The 22,745-nt window shown below is 36.4% G+C and overlaps 1 protein-coding gene across 2 annotated transcripts; it reads right to left on the bottom strand.

Annotated features, from left to right (window-relative positions):
* LOC122299082 (guanine nucleotide exchange factor subunit RIC1-like) lies at positions 1-22,508 on the bottom strand. Of its 2 annotated transcripts, XM_043109009.1 has the most exons (23): positions 22,141-22,507; positions 21,849-21,956; positions 16,225-16,373; positions 14,584-14,665; positions 14,018-14,433; positions 9,963-10,395; positions 9,654-9,877; positions 9,275-9,470; positions 8,970-9,115; positions 8,720-8,891; positions 8,402-8,455; positions 7,704-7,883; positions 4,143-4,255; positions 3,512-3,694; positions 3,230-3,287; positions 2,581-2,640; positions 2,430-2,471; positions 2,211-2,338; positions 1,973-2,108; positions 1,810-1,887; positions 1,477-1,593; positions 544-606; positions 1-445 (listed from the first exon to the last, which is right to left on the bottom strand). In XM_043109009.1, exons 1-23 carry the CDS (start codon positions 22,285-22,287, stop codon positions 359-361), a joined length of 3,372 nt encoding a protein of 1,123 aa, XP_042964943.1. In that variant the 5' UTR covers positions 22,288-22,507; the 3' UTR covers positions 1-358. The 2 variants fall into 2 exon arrangements, with proteins under 2 accessions (XP_042964943.1, XP_042964953.1); XM_043109019.1 differs by lacking the exons at positions 1-445; positions 544-606 and adding an exon at positions 615-843 and having other exon boundaries at positions 22,141-22,508.
* Positions 22,509-22,745: the final 237 nt, after the last annotated feature.

Raw genomic sequence — 22,745 nt, 5'->3', positions numbered from 1 at the left:
TCAGAAAAACTCTTTGAACCATCAACGGCTCCTCTAAATATATATAGATTATAAAACATGTAGATTATGAATAAACAATGGAAAATATTAAGAACTGTGCATATAAGTTTGGTTCCTTCTTAATTACATGAAAAAACAATTCTGTAATTCCATTGACACCAGCAATCCATCCTATCTTTTCTATTGAATCGATCATTTATCAAACGGCCACCACCATTCAGTTTCCTGGTTCTCATTGTCCACTCCATTCCATGGATGCTAGGCCATTTACACGGTAGGCCACCAATGTTCTCGACGAATTATTTCAATTAGCAACAATGCCTAGTCAGCATTCAGGATTCGAAATCCAAATGTGCCTTCATTTCTCTTCCAAATTTGCAACTGATGAAAGTTTCTCTTCCAAGTCTTCAAGCAGATCATGGTATTCAGAAAATGCCAGATGCGACTGACAATCATTGATCAATAAAGAAGACATTAAGATACGGATACACAAGTAAATGCATAATTAATTCTAAGAACATGAAAGTTTAGAGGCATAAACACCTGCAGGGTAATGCTATATGCCTTCCATAACCGCATATCATGCTGGAAAAGATCGAAAAGAACCTGACAAATTTACAAGGAATATGGGTTCATAAAGGGTCTAGAGTTATTATCAGACTATCCATATGAGATAAAAATATTTTTGGTAAAATCACTTTTGTCTTCCCCCACTTTCAAATATCAATTCACATGGCACCTAGATGCCTCTTTGGCAAGCATGCACGTGGATGCGCTAGAATGCTCAGCATTAATGCCTTTCCGCACATGCAACAAGTCAAAGACCTTTCTGTTGGCACAACACTAGGATGACAAGAATCATCTGAAAATATTAAAATCTTGACCAAAAATAAATATATGAATACAAATGACAAATCAAACAACGTCCTTTAATTCACAGTGCCATCCCACCATCTGAACATATTTTGAAATTTCTCTTCATATGCTTTTTAGCTTGCTGTACTGGCTCTAATCAATGGTTTTTGTCATTGATTTGTTGTTATCTCTTGTTTTACAAGTGATTGTAACATCTCTAGTGCAAAAATGTTGAAATAGTATATTGAGCTATAAAACACCAGAAGGATAGTAATATAAGAATGCAAGCATTCCCACAGAGGTCAAATAATTGCCCCTACTAGGCTCTACAAAGTCGTCACAAACACTCCTTTGTAGGGTAAGCAAAAATAAGTGTAATTGCCGTTCCACGGTTCCAGTTTGAAAATTCTCACCACAGAAATTACTTATTTGTAGTGATAAGATTTCATCAATAAAGAAAGAGGTACACAGGAAGTATACAAGTGATCCGCCTAACTATCAAAAGGAATAAAATGTCCTTTAATGCGTTTGTCCTATTTGATCTCAGGAAAAGTCATACCAATTATGCGGATGCATAAATACATGAGATACCACAGTTTGTATGAAGGAAGCCAACTGTACCTCAGATCTTCTTAGAAGTGTAGCCAATACAACTATCCACTCTTTGAACTTGACAGAGCACATATGAGCCAAGAGGAATTCTGCATCCAACCGGCTTTGTAACATCCCCATTTGAAGCTGGATACAATAGAGAGATCGGTGAGAGAAGGGGGGGGGGAGGGGGGCGCACGGGGGAAGAGAGAGAGAGAGAGTGTGTGTGTTTAAAAATAAATATTGTGGAATTAGATGCCTAATCATGCTTTGTGATCAAGCCTCTGTATCAATTACTCTACGGTTAAAACACTTAATATAGAGATTAATTAATCGCATTTAAGAGTTTTCAGATGTTAATGCCTTTTGCCCAATCAGTTCAAGCCCTGAAGCAAAGTTCTCCAAGCGAGCACATCCATGTCTTTCTCTTTGAAGATACTCCTGCAGCACACGTTGTCATCAGAAAACTTGAAATCACTTCACAGTAGGACATAATATGCAGAAGAAAAACACAAGCTTTTCTTACCACCAAATCAAACTGGGTGCCTTTTACAAATGCAACAAGCTTGGAAAGTTCTTTTCCTGACATTAAATAACTAGCATGGTTTTCTAAGATATTCTTAACAGGAGCAACATGAGCGCTTTGCTCTTTCATTGAGTTGCTGCTAGAACAAAGAGGGAAAATAAGATCTGAAGTTAGTATCACACGGAATGTCAAAGCAACCGGGGTCTGAGAATCCTAAAAACCATATTGAAAATTTAACCTTTTATCCAAGGACTGCTTCCGGTAACTTGTATGGAATAGAAAATAGCCCAAGAATCTAGGAGATGATCTGTCTGAATCTGTGGATGCCTGTTCATACTCCCTTCCAGATCTCAACAAGAACCTCACCTAATAATAAAATGAAGAAGAAACTATTATCCCTCTTCAAGTTATCGGTACCAATTGTCAAAAAAATCATATCATCATATCAAGCTCATACCAGCTCCCCAGCAAGCTCATATAATGATTCATCAAGCGTTGCCTGCAAAGGGTTTGACAATCATTGCCAAAATTAAACTTAAAAAAGAACAAACAAAAGGCGAACAAGGTTAAAAATGGAGTAATTTTTGCAATGTAAAACCAGTCTCCACCTGTAATAAACGTAAAGCACAGTACTGACTGACAGCGGGACCTTCAAGTTTAGCAATTACCTGAACATTCAAGATGAAATGAATTGATGAAACTAAATTGACAGGTTCACACACTCAGATCACATCTAAAGGCAGAAATTTATTGTATGCATTTAATAATCTCAGACCAGATTTTATCATGCATTACAATAGGGACACTTTTACTTCTTGTGCATAGCCTTGTAACCACACAAGGAGAGATTTTGAAAATGCACCTCTTACATGGAGAATACTGCAGTTTATGTGTAGGGTTGAAATTTTCTTTTTCAAAGGGGCAAAAAAAAACACTTTTCTTTCCTATCAAATTTTTTTTTATTGGTTGTTATTACCGATCAAATTCTAGCGGAGTACTCTAGAAGAGGTAAATGATTGTAAGTGTAATACTTGTTAAAGCATTGGATATTACGCATAAAGTTAAACTGCTTACCATCATGTAATCAGGGGACAAGAATGATGGCAACGATTTTAAATAAAGAAACTTTTTTTTATAGGTTAAATAAAGAAACATATTGTCTCAAAGAATGGTGCAAAACATATTTAACAGTTAAGCTTTAACCCATACTTCAGAGAAAGGAGAGGTTGCCTCCCCAAAAAATGGAGTATGTCTTACAAGTATATAACAAGCAGCAGTTCGATACCATCTCTGCTGGAGGCATTCCTCAAACAACCTAAAAATAGAAAAAACTAGAAGTAAAAAACAATTGGATTTGAGATAATTAGAAAAAAGAACACCAAAATTAAGCATACAAAGTTGCAATGTCTATGGTCCATAATTTGCTGCATTGTGATTAGTTCCTAATATACATGATTAATATACACTTAAAAAATGAGGTAAAATTATTAAATGGAAGAAAAAATGACTAAAAATAAAAAGTGAAGTGAAACACTGAACTCTGTTGATCTTCCAGCAGCAGAAAACAAATCTGCCCAATGTCGACCATCGGTTTTTCTTGCAACGCTGACAACCACATCAAAATACTCTGGGAAACTTCTGATCAAATCACAGGTCTTCTCCAGAAGAGATGAGTTGTTAGCAAATTTAGGGCCTGAAACGTGGTGCTTGTTTATGTTTTGCCTGGAGTTCAATTTACATAGTAAGCAACATGGTTTGCATAAACAGGTAGAAATGTTGAAATTATCACACAACTTCCCTCAAAATAGAAAATTAGGGGAAAATCATTTAAGAACAAGGAACTCATCAATGCCAATAAACAACTTGATTAAGGAACCAACTAACATGTTGGTATAATGGCTCAAGACCTGGTATCAAGTTATACCTTTATCAATGTTGAGGGGTCTTATTAGTAGGTAGGAATGACATTTTAACCTTCAACAAACATAAAAAAAAAAAAAAAAAAAAAAAAAAAAAAAAAAAAGGGGTGGGCACCTACTCACATTGTCTAGTCAACTGTTCCCATATGTGCTAAAGTCAATTCACTTGAGCAAGAAAGTGCACATCATGTCCCATTAATATACGGTCCAGCTAAAAGTCAGATTGATTCCCTTCCTAGATTCAAACATACCTGGTTATTTCTGTGTCAAATACTGTGAAAAGAAGCCATTCCAGACAGTGCGAAAAATGAGGCTTTTCTGCAGATAATTGCGCCAACCGTAAAGCCTCCTCCCTTTTGTCCCTCTGGCCCACGCATACAAAAACTGAATTAGAAAGGAAGAATATTGAAACATAAGAATGAACACTGTTATCAATATGACATATACATGAACTTCTTAACCAAACCAAATACAGAAAGCAGCATTATTTTTTATAGCAGGGAGATATTCTTTTTTGAAGTCTGCTTTTGGACCTATATTTATTTGTAAACAAGTGTTCCAATTTAAGTAGAAAGATTACATACTGACAGACTCATATGTGAGGTTTCACATCCTCACTGAAGCTCTACCATCATCAGTCTGAAGTTGAAAAAACTCTCTAGTGTTTTTTCACAAGTAAAAGAGTTGAACAAAAAAACGAAGAAACTCTAACTGATATTATAAGCCAATAATTAGGCAAACATAAAATATTTTTTGTTATCCTTGAAGCTGAATTTTAAGTGCTTGACGGACCCATCCACTAGCCCTCCAAAAGTCAATTCTATTGTGAAATCACCACTTGTCCCAAAAGCTTAAGTTAATGGGAAGAGGTAGATTATATTATTTAATTTATATTTAACATCTATAACATTCCTTTAGGCTGAAATCACTTTCAACCTCATCATTGAGTAGTCAGAATCCATAACGATAAGCCCTACAACATTGAGTTTCGTATAACCTCAGTGAGCTCTACCTGGCTCATTAAACAAGCACCACAACCAGTTATTGCATGCTTATAATGGCAGTTGTTAAGTTTGTTAAGAGTATAACAACAAAAACAATTAGCTTTTCTCATTGAGAATATCAATCAGTTGTTATCAATTTACTAGAGCTTGCAATCCCTTTGTTATAGACTAATTTTGGTTCATGGTCAAATCATGACATACATAACAATGGAGGACAAGCTCTGATGGGCCCCTTAAAAAAGTGAGGTCTTCAAAGTCAGATCATTCTATAATGTTTTATCTCCCACAATAGTAGCTCATTCCCATGAAAGAACATTTGGCAGAAAAAGGGTCCCTTTAGAGTATCTTTAGTTGTTTGGACAGTTCCTTTAGGAAAGATTCTCGCTTTTAATTATGTAAGGAAGAGGAAGATAACTGTGTGGATTGGAACTGCATGTGTGAAAGAGATTGGGAGTCAACTGATCATCTTTTCGTTAACTGTGAGGTTGCTACTGTTTCATGGAATTCTGTTTTTGGGTTGTTTGGATTATGCCTTGTTTGATAGATCTTTCAGAGGGTTAAAAAGGGTAGTTTGGCTGTTCTCAAAACAAAGCATTGTGGAAGATCGCCCCTTGTTTGATGTGGTGCATTTGGAGAGAAAGAAACAACTAGAATTTTGAGGATAGAAAGAAGATGGAGCTCAAGACTTCTTCTTTAAAACCCTTTACCATTGGATGATTGCTCATTTCAGCTATTCTCTTTCTAGTTTTTTTTTTTTTTTTGATAAGTAATATTAAATTTTATTAATGAGAAGAAGGCGTAAGCCAGGTACACTGGAAGTATACATGTGAATACACCGTTTTAAGAGGTAGAAAAAGTTACAAGGAAATCATGGAAGCTGAGGCCATTGAACTCTAAAGCCATGCCCACAAAAATAAAGTCTTCCATAAAAAACCCCTAAATTCTTCTATAGATCTTTCCTGGTCCTCAAAAAGCCTATTGTTTCGTTCACTCCAGATGCACCATAAGATACAGATGGGGGCCATTTTCCATAGTGCTGCAATCTGCGCTGTCCCTGATATCCCTCTCCAACTTGCCAATAATTCAGCTACCCTTCCCGGCATTGTCCATGCTAACCCCATCCTGCTAAAGAAATGATTCCAAGTGTCCCTAGCAAAATCACAATGTAGGAGGAGATGATCTACTGTTTCCCCACTCTTTTTGCACATACAGCACCAATCCATCATTATAAGACCGCATCTTCTTAAATTATCAATGGTTAAGATCTTCCCGAGGGCTGCTGTCCAGACAAAGAATGCAAGAATCGCATAATAAGAGCCTACCGAGAATTTTCCTTTCCGATGCACACCAAACCAGCTTATCATCAATTAAAGCATTAGGGGAGATGTTATGAAGTAGGTTGAAAAACTCTACCAGCATGCTCACTTCCCAGTCATGAGCCTCTCTAGTGAGATTTATATTCCACACTTGAGTATCATGTGTAGTACCCCACAAGTCTGCCACATTCGCATCTTTTTCCCTCGCAATGCTGAAAATATCAGGGTAAGCCTCCTTAAGAGCTGTATCACCCACCCATACATCATTCCAAAAGCTGATTCTCTGGCCATTCCCCATATCTAGCCTGGTGTTGCTAGAGAATACCCCCCACCCTTTTCTTATATACTTCCATAACCCCACACCATGTGCCCCCCTTCCCTCTTTCTAGTGTCCTGGACTTTGTTTTTCTTCATCTTTTTCTGGTTAGGTGTATCTCATGTGTACATCTTGTGTAGTAGGGCAACGTCTCTTTTGATCATCAATAAAGCTTAACTTATCAAAAAATGAGTATTCATGGAAATTAAGATTCTAATACGAACAAGCAATAAATTTGGTTAGTCCTTTTGCACTTTTTAATAAGGATTTCCTACTTGCAAGAAAAATAAGAACAATAAATGAATTTGGTTAAGTAAGCATCTGATTAATGCCAACTAGAAAGTCAGAAAAGTTAAGATAGTAAATCAGTTTTTTCTAGAAACTAACCCAAAGTGTGGTAGCGATCTAAATGAGATTCATGATTACTCAGTATGCACAAACTTTAATTTTATTGATAATGTTGAAGCCAGCCAATCATAATCTTAAAGCTAATAGTCAAGACGTATTAGTAAATAGCCAATTGCTTTACAAAAGAATACTCCTAAATCATAGCAACACTGCAATACTTGAAAGATTCAAATCCTTAACAACAGGCCTTATACATACCAGTCCCCAATTTTCTTGCGATTCTACTCAAGCTTTGAAATAACATGATTGACTAGACATTGGCCCAGCTAACATAATAAGTACAGCCCAATAGCCTAGCTAGTTGCCAGAAATTATTACACATGCTAATTTTTCAATTATGATAAATCAACAAGGACCAACAATCTGCCGATAGGATTGCTGAATATGGCAATGAGCTCAAGCTTTAGTGTTCCAACAAGAATGGAGGGTGAGATCATAGGTTTAAGACCTATGGATGCAAGTGTAACTTAAAGCCAAAAAGGAAAAAATAAGTTTCATTGCGTTAGATGAGTAAACACAAGTGAAAAGCTTGAGACTGGGAATTTCCAAATGAGGTCACGAGGCTAGTAATTCATGCTATCTGCAGTTGATCTAGGTCCCTTCAAAGATTACCATTATGAGAATGTTGTGTATAACCACCCACCCCTCCCTGAGGGCAAAAACTCTTGAAACACACAGAAGGGCGGGTGGATGGTGGCATTGAGGAAATTATAATATGCTCAAAGTTTTGGTATGAGAAAGGGAAACCTCCATATCAAAGAAAGTTACCTGAAGAAGGTGTCGTAGTAGGCAATGAAGTATAGTTTGAGCTTGAGGAGTAGGCTCAAAACATGGAAACTCTGTGCATGCTGAAAATGACATCCTCTGGGAAACACCAACAACAACACCAGCATTTGGAAGAAGCCCCAGTGGGTATATCTCGCGATCAAATTCCAGCTCCGGATCCAACTAGAAATTAATGCCGAGTTACTTAACTCAGAGAACCTCGACTAAAACCAGATCAAAATATCTTACATCCCACAAGCTCATTGTTAAAGATGCAAAAACATAACTTTTCTGGATGAAAAATTAGTCAAACACATTACCAATCTCAATAATTAGTACAGTTAGTATCTCCTTTTCCAAAGGTAAGAACATCTACAGCCATATTGCTTGCATGAAAGACAACCAGAACATAAAAACATAGTTGACTCCATCTTAATCAAAATTACAAAAGAAGCCACATCTCTCACAGTATCAATTAAAGCCAGAGACATATAATATTGAACTCCGATATGTTTTGAATCAGTACCCCCTCCAATTTTTTCTATATTGGATGATTAGACATCCAATATAATTGAAAAAGATAGATAAATGGAATAGAAAGAATACAAAAACAAGAAAACAAACAAATTACACAAAACTTCACATGTTCTGTTTTGTACTGTCTGGCGAAAAATCAAATATAGTCTTAAAGACATGCATACCTGCATGAAATCCTCCTGTTTAAAAGGGTCAATACCAGGAGAGGGATACCAAACCTGTAAAAATAAGTGGTTTACATCATTTTCTAGGTCTTGAAATGATATTTTATAATCTTTTAAAAAAATTACAAAACACGCTTTTTTGACCTTTAAGCATACATATAAGTGCCAAAAAGTGAACTTTTGTAAATGTGCTTCACTTTTGGTAAGAGAAGTGCTTCAGCTCAGGAATTTTGCACTTTTCACTGAAGCAAGCTTTTACCAACACTGAATAAAATATAAGAGTATTAAAAATCAATATAGACCCCTACAGTTCATTACCTGCATTCCTCGGTGACCATAATCTAACCATGAAACTTCCTCTATTAGATTTGTTTTCTCCTCTGGACCACAAGTGACCCAAAATAATTCAACAGAGTTGGTGAGCTCTCTTTCGTGTCCATCATCCAAGTCAAGAAGTGAAAGGTCTCCATTCGCCCTCAGTATCAGACATCTAGCATAGCACACATCCATTCAGAGCCATGTGATTTCTGAAAATATCTATTTATCACTTTGAGGTGGGGACACATACCTCGCAGGCTCTCTAAGTAACAGAGCCGAAGAGGACGAAAATTGATTGTTTGGGATGCCATCTCTTGGAAGCTGATCAGGGATAAAACGCATGGCTGCAGGATGGCTCTTTGCAGTCATGATTGAGAGTTCCCGTACTGTAGAAAGCTGTTTGTCATTTTATCACTTAAAAATCTATGAAGTATAAAGTCTCATTAAAGAACTATCTACCCTTCAGAGTGCAAACTGAAATTTCAAGAAAACAGAAAGCAGTACTATTTCCAATTTTATACTCAAAGAAGAACAACTAAAAGAACATTCCTTTACCTGTAAATCTGGGGTGCTAGAAGGTGTCAATTCACCTAATAACTTCACATGGAATATGTGGACATCAAACGGTCGATACGTAACAAGAATGTACTCTTGATAGACATCCATCACCATTGGTTTGGCAAGCAATGGTTTCCTACCAAGCAGTGAGCTTTGATCAAGGTGATATCTAGGATAAAAAAGCAACTCATACCTGCAATGGACCAACTCTGTTAGAATTATAAATAGCAATGCCCTGCATTGCATAATAGATGAGCATCAATTGAAATATATTATCATAAAGTATAGGAATTTCAGACAGATAAAAAAAAAAAAAAAAAATGAAGATGAAATAGATTAACTAAATAGAACATGTAACCATTGATAATCATCTCACATGTTAGAAGAATCAATGTAGTTGCAGACAACAACGATCTTCCCCAGCCATAACAAACCCTTGCACTGAATCTTATGTTCCTGAGTAATATCTCCAAAGACTCGCCACCTTTTTGCCCTTATATCATGTAAGATTAACCCACGGAGACCAGCAACTGCTAAGAACATTCCATCCTTGCTGGCGGCCACATGTTGAACTGGCCAATTTTGGGACATGTACGAAACCTGAGTCAAGGCAAAGCTTAATCAGAAAAATCAATATTGCAAGGATATCAATTGTTTTTTCAAGTTTGCAAGTCGAATTCATAACTGGAAGGTTAAGATGTAGCATTTTAAGTTCATCAGTATCCTCGGACTGCACAACAAGCAATCGATCTGCCCCATAAATCACTTGACGGACATATGTTGTGCCTGAAACTCCTCTGTTTAGGCAACATTTTCCAAAAGAAAATGCAACAATTCTCTCCGGAGATCCTTCCTCGATGGTATAAAGCCTATATCCATATTCATCCCACTCTATCAGTGAGGTGCCCCCCATTAAAGGTTCATACTTACTATGCTGGCTTGGCTTAACCATTGGAGAAGATACAGAACTTAAACCAATTTGACGGATTGTTGACATCAAACGGCACCCAGAAACAGACCAGACAGTAAGTCCTCTTAACTTCCACCCAACTGCAAAAGCTGAATTATCAGGTGTCCATGCAATACAACTGACAGAGCCAGTATCCTCCATTGAATATCTGCAAAATAACATTGTCAATATATAAAAAGTTAAAACCTACCATATCTCATGATCTGTAACCTATACCCATATAGTATATGACACAGACTTCAATTCAAACTACGATGCTAATGTCAATAATCCTAATCCAGCAAACTTAACAAATAGGAAGCAGATATTAGCAAATAAATCAAATTGGCTCATCCTACAGAAGAAATACACAACCGACTTTAGCCATCATTAATCAATTCGAATGAACTGCTAAAATAAGGAAATGCATAAAATTTGATACAAAAGCAAGCCTGAAATGCTTAATACTTTGTGGTATATCATTAAACCATGAAATGATGCATCATATTAAACATGCAAGATTCCAATTCTCAGATGCAATGCAGGTCCACTTACTTGCCAATCATTTGATACCACATTACCACATTAAGGACGATGGAAAGATGATGAAAAAGAGACTTAAGAATATCATTTCTTTAGTGTGACTCTAAAGAAACTTAAGAGGATTAAGAATTTGTCTTCTATTTGCAGATGATACCCTTATTTTCTGTGAAGCATACCCTTATTTTCCTTTTAAACTCTAGGGGTTCACTCAAGTGGTAAAGTCCTTGGTCTTGATGGTATGCAAACAATTTCCAGGAGCTAGTGGACTTGGGGAATTTCCCCTTAAATTACCCAAGGTGCACTTGCGGAAAACTTCTTGCCGAGGGCTTGGGACTTTATTCTCGGACACCCGGTGCCAATCAAAAAAAAAAAAAAAATCTGTGGGGCAACTTGAGGTCAAATTCAAGCTTTGAGGACACTCTTTTTATGTGAAGTCGTTTCAGGTTTGAAAGTTAATCTAGCAAAGTCAAAATTGGTCCCGATGGGAAGTGTCGCTAATGTGGAGAACTTGGCCAGAATATTGGGGTGTGAGGTATCCTTCTTGCTTATGAATTACCTTGGGCTTCCTTTGGACGCTACTTTCAAGAACACGGCTATTTGGTATGGCATGATCGAAAAAACAGAGCAGTGACTGGACAGTGGGAAGATGATTTACTTGTCCAAAGTAGGGAGGATTACCATGATTAAGGCCTGGTTTGAATAGCAAAGTCCTCCCAAGTCATCCCATCTCATCTCATATCCAAACACCACAAACACACTTTCTAATTTCAAATTTTCAACTTTTTCATCTAATCATTACCTAACCATTACAACTTTTCCAAACTTCCAAAAAATACAAAAACAATTCAACATTTTCAAATCCCAAAACAAAAATAAAAATTATAATCTAATAATATTTTAACGTTATAATATTTTTATTCAACTTTGTCTCTCTCATTTCCCAAAATCCCATAAAACATATTAACTCAAACATTTCACTACTATTCACAAACCATTTCACTACTATTCACAAATCATCTCATCTCATCTCACTATTCAAACAAGACCTTAAAAGCACCTTTTCTTACTTGCCCAAGTACTTCTTGTCTTTATTTCTGCTTCATAATATGAGGACCAAAAGTATAGAGAAGATACAACAAGGTTCTTTATGGGGATGGGAGACGAATTCAAGTTTCATCTAGTAAACTATGCATAGCTATGCGCTCCCATTTAAAGTGGAGGGTCGGGAGTTTTTGAGTTGTATGTGTTCAATCGGGCTCTATTGCGTTAATATTTTTTTATTAACAAGTTTCAGGGGGCAAATCCCCCTGAACCCCCTCTGAACAGCAGACCAACTTGATATCTTTTACCAATCTACAGAAATGTTCCTACAGGAATCATAATCGCATTTAGCGGTCATTTCCTATGTATTTACACACTAGACTTGAGGTGGGTGATGGGTCTCGTATCAAATTTTGGCAGTCTATGGTATGGAGATAGGATCCTCAAATAAATCTTTCAGTTATGTATGAGATTACGTGTGCAACAGAAACCTCAATAGTCGGTCTTGTGGTATTCTCTGATGGTTTCCTTCAATTGTACATTAGTTTCTTCCGAGGAGAACAAGATTGGGCAGCAGAAGCCATCATAAAATTTTTAATTCTCTACCCTACAAGAGTGAGCTAGAGAAGCAAACAAAATCCTTTGGTGCCTTTCTAAAAAAGGAAGGTTCACGTTTCAATCATTTTAACAGGCTCTCAAAGCCCAAGACACCAATACATTCCCTTGGAGGAACTTTTTCAAGGCTAAGGCACCCCTGGAAGTAGCTTTTTTTGTCTGGACAGCTGCCTTAGGGAAGATCCTTACTATGCTTAACCTAAGGAAAAGTCTGACTATTGTGATGGACTTGTGTTACATGTGCAAGACCATTTGTTACTACATTATGTAGTTGTCAGGACCTCATGGAACAATTTCTTTGCTAGAGTGGAATTAACATGGCTCTCATGCCTAGAAGCTTGGTGGACTTTCAAGCACATTCTTCATTGACAAGGAATCTCGAAGACTATACAAACCAATGTTTTGAATACCGTACCAGATGCCGTATCGGTCAAGGCATTGGAACGAAATATTTCGGTACCGGTACCGTTTCGTGTACCGTTTCTGGATAATCGATATATGAATAAATTATATATATAAATATATATATCTTAATTATATTCCAAAATAATAGTCTATATATGAATAAATTATACATAAATACATATATATAAATTATAAATAGTCTGATCTGAAATGGGGATCAAAAAATGAGTTCGTAGTTTGAAGAAATGAAAAAAAAAAAATAGAGGCCGAAATACCGGCCGGTACAAAATAGGCCGAAATAGAATTTCTGTACCGGTCCAGTGGCCGGTACAGCATATACCGGCTGGTACGGTACGAAATTAAATACATTGATACAAACACAACCACTTTTACCCTGTGAAACCCTAGACCGAGGTAAGGTGTTCCCCTCACACAAATAAGGCAAATCATTGGCTTTTTTATCGATGGGACGTGGCCCCTAGAAAATATTTGCTCCTAAGGGTTTGAACCTTAGACCTAGAGCGACAAATACCACTAAGACCAAGGTTCTTACTATTTGAGACCACACCTAAAGGTTGGATTTTATAGCAAATTAGAGAGGCTTACATGGTAATCCACAATTGCAGTAACAAAGAAGATGGCTCTCATATGCCTATTGTGGTGCATATGAAGGGAGAGGAATAATAGAAGCTTTGAAGATCGCAAGAGGATGATAGATGAGCTTAAAGTTTTTCTTCTCTCAACATTTTGTTCCTTTGGCACTGCAATAGATTTTAAGGGACTGAGTGTCCACAATTTTCTTGCATCGGTTGTACATTCTTGTATACGTCCGGTATACTTGAGCTATGCCTATTGTTGTTATTAATAAAATTTCTTGCTTATTTAAAAAAATATTAATTCTTTAGAGCAACTCTTGGAATTCGAGGACACTTTTTTCTTTTAAACCTCTTGCAACTCAATGGTGATAAAAGAAACTATCATGTGAAGATGAAAAAGAAATGAGGCAAGTTTAAATTATAACATAAAACAAGGACATGAAGGAATATTATCTTAAAAATCTTAGGCAAGGCAACTATATTTTATAGCAGCCTCTGGTGATTCCCAGAATCTAGCCCTACAAAGTAAAACAAAATATCCTTACATTATGCCACTGATTTATAGATTTACTAATTTTATTCAAACCTTACCCCCAGTCATACAAAGACACGGTACGAATAAGAGGTGTGGATTCTGCCAGATCATATAACTCAACAACCCCTCTTCTGGTGCCAACAGCAAGGATTTGTTGTTCGGAAGCTACTGAAGCACATACAGCATCACCAGAGCCCAAAATTCTTTCAGCTTTAATAGAATCAGCTTGCTTTAATCCTTTCTTACTTACTGAACACAACACCATTTGTCCATCAGAATATAACACAAATAGCAACCTCAATGGAAGATTAAGCTCCAATTGAATAATAGCAGCCGTTCTTGAAACATTATGGTCCTGGATAATAACTCTCGGGGCTCCACCAGAAGTGAAACCATTATCAAGAGAATTTGATGGATGAGTGCTTTTACTGCTGTCACGAGAGCGGGGATCAAGTACAAATGATCCATAAAACTGTCAAAGTGAACACTATAATTAAAAGGAAATTATTACAACTAGAAGAAAAATGTCTCTCAATACCAAAGGACTTATAACATCAATGCTTAAAATGTGCTGGCGAGATCTAGTTGAAAAAAACTGCTTATGCCTATAGTATGGCATTACCTCGCCCTTCCATGAGATGTTATATAAAGATCCATTAGAAAGTCCAACTAGCAAATGTTTATTATCGCATACAAAATTGCTCCTGCCAAGAAAAAATATTACTAAAAAGATGTCAGTATGAAAGTGAGAAGAACAGCACAAGATCAAACTATAAAAATGAAATGCTAGCAAACATCATACTGTCTTGTTTTTTGTTACAATATGTTTTTTGATAAGTAACAAACAACATATTGTTAAACATCATGAAAATCAATATTTAATTCAAAATCGAAATAACAAGAAAAATTAGAGTGCTCTGAAAAACTAGAAACCAAGTTGGTCATATCATCAACAATATTAATAACATTACTAAGAAAATACAATCTCATACATGGGAAACTTGAGCAAGATCACATGTAATTTACCAAACAGAACTTCCTTGAATACTTCCCTATACTTCATTTTGTTTTCCTTTTCAAGCTACTTGGATGGGTGGAAGATAAAAGACAAACAATTTCTTAGGCTCTTCAAGAAACGTGAATCAGGTCAAAAGAACTTCCATTTAGGGCTTTATGCAAGCAAAGCAATTTTTCTTTTTTTGATAAATAAAACTTTATTTGGAGAATAATAAGCAAGTTTTGTAATCATTTACCACTGCATGCAGACTATATTCCATCTGATTTTTTTTTTTTTTAATTAGCACTGGGTGTCCAGGAACAACATTCCGACTAATATTGGGGATACACAGACCCTCGGCAAAGAGTTTCCTGCAAGTGCACCTTAGGTAATTCAAGGGAGAAATCCCTCAATTCAATAGCCCCTAGAGATTGTTTGCACCCAAGGGGATTTGAACCTTAACCTAGGGGGAGCATACCCCCAAACTCAAGGCCTTTACCACTTGAGCCAACCCCTAGGGGTTGACTATATTCCATCTGATTTACCTGAGTACGAAACGGAATCGATAATTCTAGTATGACCAGAGTGAATTTTGTGAAGTTAAAAGATATCATTCCATTTTTCATAAGTAATTGAAGATTGTAGTGGTAAATGCCAAGGGCGGCAAAACCCGAGTATACATGATGTAAACAAGAGGAACACTTGAGAGAGAGAGAGAGAGAGAGAGAGAGAGAGAGAGAGAGATCATAAAAATTCAGCCCATTAACATCTATAGAAGCTGCCTAAAGGTCAAAGTATTGAAAAGTAATTTTTTACGTTTGGATGCTGAGGTGATCTCAGATTATCTGAATTTATCTGTGAATGTTAGTATTTTATGGGTCACATTGAAATGCGTTTGAATGTAAATAGGTTGAGATATGTGTTTGAATATATTAAATATGTTGAGATGTATTTAATTTTTTTTATAGAAAGTTCAAGAAGTAGTGGGTCCTATCAATGATTGATTTGGGATGAGTTGGGCTCACTCTAACAACCAAACATATCTGGACATCGTCTCCTCACAATCTTCAAAATTTCTATGATTCCTTTCCCTCCAAATTCATCACACTAGGCAGATAGGGACCATCGTCCATGCTGTTACAATTTGTGGGTTTCAATATAACCCTCTTTAATTGGTAAAGAAGTCCCAAGATATTATAAAATTTTTCAAAGACTACAAACTACAACTGACATAGAGGTTCCGTTGTATGAGTAAAGGGTACTTACACAGCCAAGTAATTTTCCGCAAAAGGCACCTGCTCACTCAGAAGAAGAGATATAGAAGCAAGAAACAAACCAGAGGGTTGCTTCCCTCCAATCTGTATTCTTTTCTCTGTAAACTGAACCTTAAAAATTTGAAGAAAGAAAGATGATGTCTGCAAATAAAGAATAAATAAGCATGAGGATGACACATTGAAAAAACGTTTCAGAGCAAGATCTGAAGTATGCATCCAACACGAAGCGTACAACATGCTACAAAATATGAAGTCAAATCTCTTTCGTCAAGAAAATTATAATTTAGGTCAAAATCAAAGCTCTTGTCATCCTAAAAGATTGATGGTATGAAAATGCTAACACACTCGTGAAGGGTGTCATACCCGAGAACTTAGAGCCCTGACTAGGTATATTAAAATTTCAATTATGTTAAAATATATATATATATATATATTTATATATTTGTTGTTTATGGCATATGCAATTATAAGTGTATTTTCAAAGACTGGTTGGTTTTATTTTGGATGCTGATTTGTGATAATAGGCAAGTGGAGAAAACTGTTGGATTGGGCCCCTATTAGGTCTGGTGTAGGAAAAGGGAAAAAAAAAAAACACTTGACAAAACTTGGACAGGTTCTATATCAGAATTTTTTTTATGGGTCAACAAAATTTTATTGATCACGAGAATAGGCAAAAGCCCAAGTATACAGGACATATACAAGAGCATCGCCCTATGCGTTCTTGTTTAGGAATACAAGAAATTCATGGAAGTTCAAGAATTTCATGCTGTAATGGATGGATTTAGTTCCAATGACTTTCTTGCTGTTTTTCAGCTTTAGTTTGTAATTAGGTGTTTTCTCTAGTATACTTTCTGCGTACTTGGGCTGTGCCTGATTATGTGGTTTTTTAATAAATTTCTTACTTTTCAAAAATAAAAATAAAAAAATCATGTTCATTCCGTTAAAATCAATTACAACTGACCAATGGAGTAAAGTATTGACCATATCAAAAATTTTAGGACCCTAGAAGCCGTAAAAGTAAGTCTACACATCTCTCAAAGAGCCTAGGAAAATGCTGTATTGAAAAATTCACAATAGCAGCTTCTAGGAAGGGACAATGGTGCCGAAAGTCAGCAGCCATTTAAGGATGGTGTCAAGTATTTTTGTTCTTTTTTTTTTTTTTTTTTTTGATAAATAAACAATTTTATTGATCAAAGAATGGCAAAACCTGAAATACAACTCTATTGCCCCACCTAGGTAGGCACATTAGAGGCAAGAAAATCTTGAAGGGCCATGCCATTAAAATCAACAGCAATGGCCCATCTACAAAGAGTTCTAAAAAATAAACGTTTCAGCTCCTCTAACGATCTTTCCTATCTTCGAAAGTCCAATCATTTTGCTCCCGCCACAAACACCACATAATGCAAATAGGGATCATCTTTCACATAGCTTTAATTTGTTATCTGCCTCTTATGCTTGGCCAACTAGCCAACGCTGCTTCCACGGTTTTTGGCATCACCCAGGCCATTGCCAAACGAGCAAAAACCTCACACCATAGAAACCTTGCTAAGTCACAATGCAATAGAAGATGATCTAATGACTCTCCCCGACCTTTACACATGCAACACCAGTCTGCGATAATGATCCTTTTTTTCCTTAGATTGTCAATGGTGAGGATCTTACCCAAGGAGGCGGTCCAGACAAAGAACGAGGCTTTGGGTGGTGCCTTGTGACTCCAAATCTTTCTCCAAGGGAACTGATTATTGGACTTTGGATTGAGGGCCTTATAGAAAGAACGGACTGAAAAAATACCTTTTCTTGCTGGAGTCCACCACATGACATCTTCTTGCTGGCTATTTAGTCTTATGGAGTATATAAAGCTATAAAAATCTGCAATGCTACTTATCTCCCAGTCCTGTACTGCCCTACTGAAATTAATGTTCCAACTAATCCGTCCCCCCGATATTTCCATAACATCCGCCACAGAGGCTTCCTTTGTGCTCGCCAACTGGAAGAGAGAAGGATACAAATCTTTTAAAGTCCTGTTTCCACACCACATGTCGCTCCAGAATTTTATCCTGGATCCTGCACCCACCTGAAGCTTAAAAAAACGGTTAAACACCCCCCAACCTCTTCTAATGTGTTTCCATAACCCTATTCCATGGGCACCTCTGACTTCTCTAGTGCACCATTCCCCCCATAATCCACCATATTTCTTCACAATGACCAACTTCCATAGAGAGTCCGGTTCCCTCGCAAATCTCCATAACCATTTGCCTAATAATGCCCGATTGAATACCCTTTAAAACCCTTAGTATTGCTGCCAAAAGAACTCACCCTCTTTTATCATGAGCCTGCCGTCCCTCTCAGCCTGCCTGACTTTCTCTAAATTCATCCTAAAAAACACATTGGAAAAGGCATTAGAAAACCCTCCTTCAAGTCTACCACAGCTATAGGTGAGAAAAACTTCGAATTTTCAACACTCTTCTTCGTGAATGGATCAAGAAATAGTTGCTGATTTCATTTCAATCCATCTGTCAAGATTAGAATTCCGAAATTTAAAGCCAGGGTCTGAACATCCATTCTCTCAAAGCTGCCGCCACTTGATTGGTACTTAACAGTAAAGTTCTCTTAACTCTAGAAGGCTACCATCTCTATTTCTGTTCCAGAAGTTAAATAAGTGTCCTATGTTTTCTACTCCTACACTCCACAGCACATCTTTCAAGTCCTAAAGGATTCATAGAGGTTGCAATTCTTTGTTCAACCTCTAACAGAAATATCTCCCACTTCCCAATAGTTTTTGATTTGATTTTTGTAAAAGTTGTTTTGATTTTTTGTGTTTGGGTAATGATTGGATGAATAGTTGAATAGTGAATTTTTTAAGATTTGAAGATGTTTGCTTTGATTTTGAAAATGTTTTGAGATATTTTGTACAAATTCTGAAAAAATGCCCGAACCAAACATGGTCATATTCCTGGAAACACGAGCTCAAAAAAAGGAAATCATACCCATTCATGTAAACAAAAGCTTGTATAAAAATGACTCAACATTAGCAGGAGTAAAAAGGGGTTGATAGTAATGGTTATGAATGTTTTCCCTAAGTTGCAAAGGAAGCGTGGATACTGTGCAAGTTAGGAAACAAGGCAAGTAGTATTGACCATTTTTTGAAAAGAGATATTCAAGTTACATGCTATGATATTGACCTTCCTGTAAGCACTTTTTTATGCACCTTCTATATGTTATGTTGTCAAAATATAGTTCTCATGCGCTATTTAAACATAATGGACATATTTATGTTACGAAAGCTACACGAATATTTTTAGTATGAAAGTTATGCGTGTCATGAACTCATGATTATTCTCAAGTCATGAAAGTTAAGATCATTCTTATGTTTTGAATTTTATGAAAAACTTCTTCTTTTTTATGACGTGGGAACCACCCCACGTCAGAGCCATTAGGACTCACCCATGGAACCAGAACCCCTAGGGAGACTAGCACAGCAACCCACCGCTATGACCTCCTAATTAAATCGCAGTCTTGATCCCAAGGAGAATCGAACCTATGACATGGTGCTCATGCACACAAGTTCACCTTTACCACTTGGGCTACCAACGAGTGGTTATGAAAAACTTATGTCATGATACGTATGATTATTCTCATGTTTTGGTACAAATGTTGTTGATGGATGTGCAGGTCACATTGAAGATTGTCAAGAAGGTGTGTTCCACAAGATGTTTACATCCAACATGATGTTTAAGAATGTTTTCAAAGGTAAAACATGGTTCAAAATAATTTTCCTATATGTTTTACTATTTACTAGATATTCAACTCATTTTCTTTTTATGCTTTAAATGTCCTAGGTATTGATCATGAGGAGTTGGCAAGCCAGACCCAGTAATGGAGACCGTGATCTAAATTAGTGTTCAACAAATAATTGTTAGGTTTTGGATTTGATGACAAGATGAAATTGTTTAGTTTAGTTTATTTTATTTTGTTAAATTTCATACTATGGTTTAAGATTTTGTTTAGAATAATGCTACATACCACTCCCATCCCACTTTCATCTCACTATGTAAAATGTGGCACTTTTCTCACCCTTGGATCATCCTTTATTTTTTTTTTAAAAAGAAAAAATTCAAAGGTTAATGGACAATGACACCTCATCATAGTTGGATGAAAGTGGAATGGAAGTGTGATATGCAGAATTTTCCTTTAGTTTATGAATCACTTTTTTTATAAGTATGAATCAACTATAAATTAGCTCTCTCTATTCTTTTTTTCATCCGTAAACAAGATTTTATTGATCAAAAGAATAGCAAAAGCCCAAGTATATGGGACATATACAAGAGCAACGCCTAAGCATGCTTAGTTTAGAGATACAAGGAATTCATGAAACGACAAGCCATTAAAATCAATTACAATCGACCAATGGAGTAAAGTATTGAAAAATACTTAGCTCATCCATTGACTGCACTTGATCTTCAAAACTTCTTTCATTCCTCTCCCTCAAAATACACCACCATAAACATATTGGAACCATCTTCCAAATTGAGGCAATCTAAGAGTTACCTTGAATGGCTTTCCAAGAAGCTAGGAGGTCCATTACCCGTCTCAGCATCACCCAAGCTAATCCCACCCAGCAAAAACTTCATTCTCACAATGTCCTGGCAATTTCACAATAATCTGGATATCTATTGTTATAATGTAACCTTCCTAATCCTACAAGAAGGGAGTTTGAAGGATGATTGGTAACGTCAACAACTGATAGCTTCTCCTCTCCATAAGTAAGGGGTGGAGGATGAGGTCATGGATTCGATCTAAAACTACTGCTGAACTAAAGGCATCAAGCTTAATTTCCAAATAAAGGAAATTACACTTTGACCCCCAAATTACCACCACTTTTTCATTTTGCACTCAAGTTATCAACTTTGACACATTGCATCCTTAAACCGCCTAAAAGTCACACTGTGCACCCTCCACTAAAGATATAACCATTAAAAACTATCATGTGACCTGGCTTTCATCCACCTTAATGGTGAAATCTTTTTTTTTTATATAGGTAATCGTAAAATCTTAACCAAATGGTGCACGTTATAGGTTTTTGGTAGTTTGAGGATGCAATGTATTAAATTAGGTAGCTTGGGGGATAAAATGCAAAAAAAGGTGATAGACTGGTAGTAAAAAGTAATTACTCCTTCCAAATACCTTCAAACTACTAATGCTGCGCAAAATGTTGGATATTTTTCATAAGGGGACTGTGTGTTTGAATTCAACAAACAGCACAACGCAGGACACCATATTCCAAGATCAAACTCCCTATCCCGTTTTTCATGCTGAGTCATTCTGTCCCTTCAGTTCCCAACATAATGCACAATATTCTAATGTTAATATTGAACATTGCCGTTGCCACGTCTGTCAACCAATTATACAAACAAATGTCTTCTTTGTACCCAGACACTTTCCAATGAATTACCATAAGGTAGGAGAAAGCAATACCAGTCGATTCTACGACATAGTTTTACTGAATTGATTGAAACTTCTTTGTTTTTTTTTTTTTTTTTTTTGGGTAAGTGAGCTCATAAAAACACATCAGTAAAATAAACCAAAAGGAGACAATAAAAAGAATGAAACACTTACAAGAACAGCGACTAATTTAGCATCAGGGCTCCAAACAGCCTGTAAATTCTCTCCCTCCCGCTGCAGCGAATCCGAATCCCTCTTGTACTTCCCCAGTCTTACTTTGTGCTAAACCCCAAAGCCCACAAACAACAGAGAAAATGTTAAAACCCAACAAATTCAGCTTGTCCATAACAAAAACTCTCCACACCCACAAATTCGCAAAAACACACATACCCCCACATACAAATACACCAAAAATAAGTGTGTGTGTGTGTGTGTGTGTGTATCCTTTGTATGTGAAATTTAGTACCTGGGAAGAGCTCCAGAGCTCTAAATGAGAAGGGGAGACGACTAGCAATAGGCGATTGATGACCTTGAGGTAGATGATCCGCTGGGAAGAGGGACAGAGCCCTCGTTCCAGTGGGATCACCTGGGGCCAGCCATATGCCATATACATCTTGTTCGTCTTCTTCTTTGATTTGGTTTTTCAGTTATTGTGGTGTGATAAAGATCTGAAAATTAGAGGCCTTGGCTCAGATAGATAGTAGCATACTTGGGATAGATCTGACGCATTTTCTATCAGAAACAAACAGAATAATGCACCCATTTTCGGTTGGATCTTGACCGCCCTTCAGAACATCGTAGCTCTGTTTACAATTTCTCAGTTCTTTTTTTTTTTTTTTTTTTTTATTGAACTTAAAAATGGGAAATGTTATACTATTTCTATGATTTTTATGCAATCATATTAAATAGAAAAATCATATTTATTATCTTTATACGCTATACATTATATTTATTTTTATTTTTTATTGTTTAATTAAATATATGATGTATGAATAATAAGTAAAAGAATTTAATTAGTTTAAAAAAATAAAAATAAGTAAGATATGTGGAAATGATAATATGATGACATAT

The sequence above is a fragment of the Carya illinoinensis genome, chromosome 2, assembly GCF_018687715.1.
Source record: "Carya illinoinensis cultivar Pawnee chromosome 2, C.illinoinensisPawnee_v1, whole genome shotgun sequence".
NCBI classification, from domain to species: Eukaryota; Viridiplantae; Streptophyta; class Magnoliopsida; order Fagales; family Juglandaceae; genus Carya; species Carya illinoinensis.
This window is presented reverse-complemented; position numbering and strand designations above follow the sequence as displayed.

Coding starts and splice junctions, on each gene's coding strand:
- LOC122299082 (XM_043109009.1), bottom strand. CDS start 22,287: ATGTATATGGCATATGGCTGGCCCCAGGTGATCCCACTGGAACGAGGG. Junction 9,116..9,274: donor CTAGCACCCCAGATTTACAG/GTAAAGGAATGT, acceptor AATGACAAACAG/CTTTCTACAGTACGGGAACT. Junction 607..1,476: donor CACTTCTAAGAAGATCTGAG/GTACAGTTGGCT, acceptor TAAATTTGTCAG/GTTCTTTTCGATCTTTTCCA.